This window comes from Anopheles aquasalis, chromosome 2 (assembly GCF_943734665.1).
Source record: "Anopheles aquasalis chromosome 2, idAnoAquaMG_Q_19, whole genome shotgun sequence".
Taxonomy (NCBI): domain Eukaryota; kingdom Metazoa; phylum Arthropoda; class Insecta; order Diptera; family Culicidae; genus Anopheles; species Anopheles aquasalis.
The window spans coordinates 28841501-28847500 of NC_064877.1; the positions used below are offsets into that span (position 1 = coordinate 28841501).

Below are 6000 nucleotides of genomic sequence, written 5' to 3' on the forward strand. Positions count from 1 at the left end.
GCATAGCAACATAAAATATGTCAGCTGATAGGAAAGCTTGTACAAGATGTTTTATAATTTGAAGTGTTGATATCTTGAGCAGAGCATCAACAAGAAGATTTAAACTACTTAATAACACTCAACTCCCAACAATCTCAATTATTGGGTAAATATATGACAAATCAATTAAACAACTTACACAGCACTTTGAGTATAGTAGTGAGTTTTAGATAAGAATTTACTGTAAAAGTTATATAAAAAAATAACCTATTTCGTATGATCCAACACAAAACATTCAAAACACTAATCTGGAACTCTCGCGAACTTTTCAATCGCTGGAGAAGAGCACCAAGCTCCCCACGCATGCCAAAGGACCTGTCAATCGACCGTACCGGCGGACGCAACCGATACCATAGGTCTCCACATAAGTGGATGACCGTTTTGCTGAAATTGATGCCGACTCAAATGGCCAAACCACAACCTGTCAATCAATCCACAAGAAGCGTATACCGGGCACCCGGACCGCACCGGAGGCCGGACGACCACACACTTTCTCTCGTTCCAGCGCACCCTGCAACACAGCATACTGCTGGCGAGGCACAAAAAGGGGTAACGAATATCGACCGGCTAATCGGACCATTCCGGACCGAGCCGGACCAATCCGGACCAATCGCGGGAGTGAGCGATCCAGAGCGGAACGCGGAAATCGAAAAACTGGGATACGGATGGCCGCTTAGCTGGGTTCTTCTTCAAACGCTGCGAATGCTACGAAAAGGCCTACCAGCCAGCAACCAACCTGATGCTGATGGTCAATCGGTATCGCATCGCAAGGACAACTTTCTGGGAACGAGCGGCCGAGTGGCGTCAAATCCCCCAAAAGAAGCAAAACCACATCCACATCGGACACTGCGCTTCGATTCGCTTCATCCTGGAAGGAATCAATCCGGCCGCCGGTACCGGATGAGTTCAATGTCGTACGAGCTGCGGTTAATTCGTTCGCTTCGCTGGCTTTCGATTTCGGGGGCTCAGGGCACCAACCACCGGCGGACCCCCTAATGGACGATCGATTTGACGTTCGAAAGGGTATCGTTGCCCTGTGTGGTTGGGGGTTTTGCACACTTCCAAATCCCCTCCCCGTGGCCGACGCAATCCAATGAAATCACATTGGCACGTACGCACGCACGCACGAACGTGTGCAGCCTTTTGGGATACCAAGATGGCAACCAAGCGGAACGGAATCACCTTTTCGTTCACAAAGAGGGCTTTTTAAAGCCACCACCGCCACCGCCGTGCAGGAGCTTACGGAAATCGCTTTCGGTGCCGGCGATGGAAGTGCGTTTTTTGTCCTTTTTTTTCCTCCTCTTCTTTTTTTTCCAACGGCGAGAAAATCGCCAATCGCGATCGTGCGTATGACCGATACGGCCACACGACCAGACTGTGCGTACACGGTTTGTCCGAATCGCGATCGCGGATTGATGGATCCAGCGTAGGCCATAATTTAATTATAAGGTGCTTCGCGTATCCTCCTGGCCCGGTGCGAGAGGTGCCCACAGTGACCTCGGTCACCACTCGGGCGTCACTTAGTGTCAGGTGATAATATCTTTCTCCTTAATCAAAACGCACTGCGAGCGGTCACCACGTACCATAAATGTGCGCACTCGCGGGGTTGTGGTGTCGTGGAAGGAAGGAAAAGCCTTTATTGGGGAGAGGGGGGCGGCAGGGCATTTGTCAGCATCGACGCCTAGCGGCTGCACTCACTGACGCACATCTGGCTCACCTTCGATAGGACGTTCGGAGGATGGCGAAAGGAGAAGGAGGAGGGTGAGGGTGCCCTCACCCTTTACTGGTCGACGTTCCGTTCCGCTCCGCCGCCGTGGACGAGTTGCCTCCATTCATCAGCCGCCACATCACGCCGTCTAGTAGCAGAGATCGTGTCAAATTTGTGTTATAATTATCTTGATTTCCACTCCTGTACTGCGATATCATCGATCGATGGATGGATGGATGGATGCTGCTCCTGACGTTGCTGCCGTTGTTGGCCGTACCCCGTACACACTCGGAGACCGGTCGTCGCACTGCGCTAGTGTCACCGGCTCCAACGATGGCCACAGTGTGCCGCAATGGGTGCTGCTGCTGCTAGGGTGTTGCGTGCGAGCGCACAGATCGCTCACGATGATCGTGTACTGTTCGAGGGCACCATACCACCGCCCGTATGCACCTCGCCATAAACCGTGGGACAAACAGGGTCTCCGCGTGCCTGTGTGTACTGTTGACTGGTTGCACCGGATTGGCCTCCCCGCCGGGTGTGCGCACAGGTGAGAGCGACAAGTTAATCGTCGAACCGGAAGCATAAATCTGGTTCAAGTGACTGCGCGTGTGTTCGCACAAAAGCTTTCCTTGGTTTTGCGACCCCCCTCACTGCATATCGGGGTACGAAGCTACCAGGTCACTGGCTCACCACTGGCCTGGCTAGCAGCCGCCACAACTCGGGACCAGAGCCTCGGGTTGATGTGACGCGATTGCGCTCTAGACGAGCGGATAGATGTATCAGCTGTGCGCTCGTAAGCATGCGACAAGGTCTATGGCATGAAATCGTCCAATTGATGGTCCTATGGAGCCATATTCGCATGAAATTTCCAACATTTCTTTATCTCACCTTCATCGTGGCCACGGTCACGCAAGTGACTTCGTTGATCATGGCCTGCTGATCGTGTTCTGAGTCTAAACAATATAAATCTTCGTTCGCTCGGCTCCTTAGATCTGCATTTGAAAATCCTTTTTCAAAGCCATTGCGGCTAGTGTCAACGAACTTTAGCTTCTACGTCACGCGAGTCACGATCAACTGGTACGGTATCAATGGAGAAGGCGTAAGGAGTTTTCCTTGAACTCACAGAACAGTTGTGATGATATAGATTAGAGGCGATTAATGTCACAATCGTTCAATCGGCTCCGGCGTTCAATTCTTAATTGACACCCGGGGAGTGGAGCAGCAGATCAGGTGTTGCTCCCTTAGTCAACTTAGTGTTATAGACTGCCCCTGCACCTCACAAACGGTGCGCACCAGGAAGGGCTCGGGACAGATTGCGATTGCTTATGCTCGCTGTCAGCATGGAAATTCCTCAGGGGCGTTAGGTGGTAAGGGGGTGAAGCGGGGCTTCTAGTGGGCTTACGATTGGCAACACGGTACAGCTAGGGCCGCCTTTAAACCAACCGACAAACTTGCCCGCTTGATCGACCTTCTGCCCGAAAGGGATTCCGGAAATGCTCACGTAACACGCAATCGAACACACACGTGGAGTGGAAGAGTTGCACGTTGCACCGTCCGCTGATGGTTAAAGGAACTGGTAGTAAGCAATGTGCCGCGCCGAAAGATAGCAGTTGTTGTAACAACATATTCATGGCCTATATTTAAACTGGTTTTGAAAAAAAACTCCACTTATATGCTTGCATTCGATGCGCAAAGGGTTGATGCTTGTGAACTGGATGTTGCTCCAAGCAGGTTTCCGTTTTATGTGATTCGTCATATTGTTGAGCTGTTTAATATTGAAATGATACGCTGATTTGATCCGATGCTTCAAAAAGCACACTTTGAAAAGGTTAGCGACTTTTATAGCATCTAAATGTGTCCAAGTAGTACCGTTAAATAAGAAAAGGTAAGTGATGTGACTTGTTATTACCGTGCCATGCATGAAATGTCCTTTGCTTTTATCTACCACTGTGACTTCCATAGTGCGGCCCCCGCACAGCACAGGAACGCTAGAATGTTATAGAACGCATGCTTAACTACTGCTTTTAGTGAGCGCTTAATAGTGCACTGCTTTACGACCGTCCCTGGCATCGGCACGATCATACCAAAACGTCAAGCCACTGTAGGTGTAGTGGCAACGTGCCGTATCAATGCCACGTGGACATTATTTAGCCGGTAAATCGATAGATTACGGTACTTCGTGGCGTTTCATTTCCTTTCGCCATTCTACAGACGCAAATTACAACAATATTGTTTTTTTATCCGTTTCCCCTTTTTAGGAGCAAATCAAGAAGTGTCGATCATGGATTAGCGGCCCCGTTCGATCTAGACTCGCTTCGCTCGAAAGTCGAGGGCCGATTCGAGAGCATCGATCGACTGTCGAAGGGTAAGAATCTGTGTACCGTGTGTGTTTCTTAGAAGAAATCTTAGCATTAATTTGTAATTCTACGAAAGTCATTGGTCAACGTGAGATCAGCGTTGTTGGAATGCTAATGGCAGTCATTTGCGGTTGGCTGCTGGTCAACGGCGTGGTTTGCTTTTGTCAGCAATTTCTCGTCACAAATCCGTACGCGGAACGTACTGTGGCCAGTCTGTTTGTTGTTTGGTGCATCAAATCTCCTGCAGTGAATGTGGGAACAGAGGGCGCAGAATATCAAGTTAGGCCTTGAGTCCACAGGGTTGGCGTGCCCGTGTCGGTAGTTTATGTTTACGTGGCACCGAGAAGAATCAGAATGAAACCATTGATCGCAAGGCATCTCAGGGGGGGGGGGGGGGGGGGGGGGAGGCTGCTCGTGTGAATGAGAGGGAATAGTTTATTTATTATTTATTAATATTTAGCAATTTGTGAGTAAATTATTTATTTACTAATAATTTATTTTAATAGAAGGTCGGTTTTCTCAGTGCAGGACATACATTGCTGCGCTCTGGCGTACAGTTTCTGTTGGAAGATGCAAGGAGCAGCATGTTTGAAAAGTGCAATCGAAGTAGTTTTGTCCGACGGAGCTGACCGTAGGTCTCGAGGGACTGAGAAAATTCTCCGGTTGTTAAACGTGCCGTTGCATCCGAATAGATCAGACGTCGTTTGACCAAGTGCTCCAAGAGGAACATCTTGCAGAACATAACGTTAACATAATGATAAGCGCGTGTTCGGTAAACTTTCCAAATGGTTCTGGGCCCAGTGGACGCACAATTATCTTGTGCCGTCGAGAGGCTCCGTCGTTGCAGTACAATTTTGTCGTCGTGTACTCGTCCTGCTACAAAGCGCACAACGATCCGTTCGTCATCGATAGCTCGTATCAGTTGCTGAGCTTTACCGAGCCACGCGGACGGAAAGGTTGCATCCACGTGGTGGCGTAAATCGTGCAATCATGTAATCCCGCCTGTGTAGTCACTAATGATTTCACTCGTTTCGTTGCAGATGGCGAGAAGAAACGATCGATGCAGACGATACCCACCGTTACGTACGTAGTGAAGGACCGCGACACGCTGACTTCGGTGGCGGCCCGCTTCGATACGACACCGTCGGAGTTGACGCAGCTCAACCGGTTGGCCAGCTCGTTCATTTACTCCGGCCAGCAGCTGCTGGTGCCGGACAAAAATGCCAAAACGAGCGTGGACGGCGAATCGGACGCCAGTACGGAACGTTCCTCCAACAGTCCCACCGATGGCCGGCGCAAGGGCTCACAGGAAGACTTATCGCAAGATGAAAAGGGTAAGTCGCGGTGCCTTCGCGCGCGCTATAACGATCGAATTTCAAAAGCAGCATGCAATGCCCGGCGAGCATTGGGCACGGGTGTTTCAGCGTCGGGCCTGTTTTCAGAATACCATCCAAGAGCAATGCCACGTAGTATGATTGTTCCATTAGGAAAACTTCGGAATGGTACTGCACCAATAGGAAAAATTCGGAAAAATACAACAACATAGTACAACATGGTAGAACTCACAGTTGAAAAATCATCGTGTAGTGCTGAATCTGCCAGTATAAACAGAAAGGCAGGCGGCGCTGTGCAGTTGTCAAAAATGTGTTGTTTTGTTTACGTTTATCTAAAAAGGGTTTTTTAATTTGCCTGGGCGGTTGAAGAGTTTCGGGAAATCCAATTTGTGAACAGTTTTGCAGCCCTCGAATGGATTTAATCGTGTAATTGGTTATCGGAATCCATCGCCGTGTTGCTGTGCTAAGAAGAGACACAACGGGAAATGTATAATTCAAGGAGTGAGCGCGGTGCAAATGTTTGAACAAATGTTTAAGACGGCCGTGTTTTGCAAAAATGGTG

General features: G+C 49.4%; 1 protein-coding gene across 15 annotated transcripts in view; it reads left to right on the top strand.

Annotated features, from left to right (window-relative positions):
* LOC126570930 (TLD domain-containing protein 2) overlaps positions 1-6000 on the top strand; it is a 104474-nt gene that overhangs the window by 69108 nt on the left and 29366 nt on the right. For 13 of the 15 annotated variants that reach the window (XM_050229056.1, XM_050229057.1, XM_050229065.1 and 10 more), the window contains 2 exons: positions 4006-4112; positions 5145-5438. In XM_050229056.1, the coding sequence (XP_050085013.1) occupies positions 4006-4112; positions 5145-5438 (401 nt within the window). Of the gene's footprint in view, positions 1-4005; positions 4113-5144; positions 5439-5836 lie in introns of those variants that run through there. The other 2 variants (XM_050229059.1, XM_050229066.1) reach the window with 2 other exon arrangements.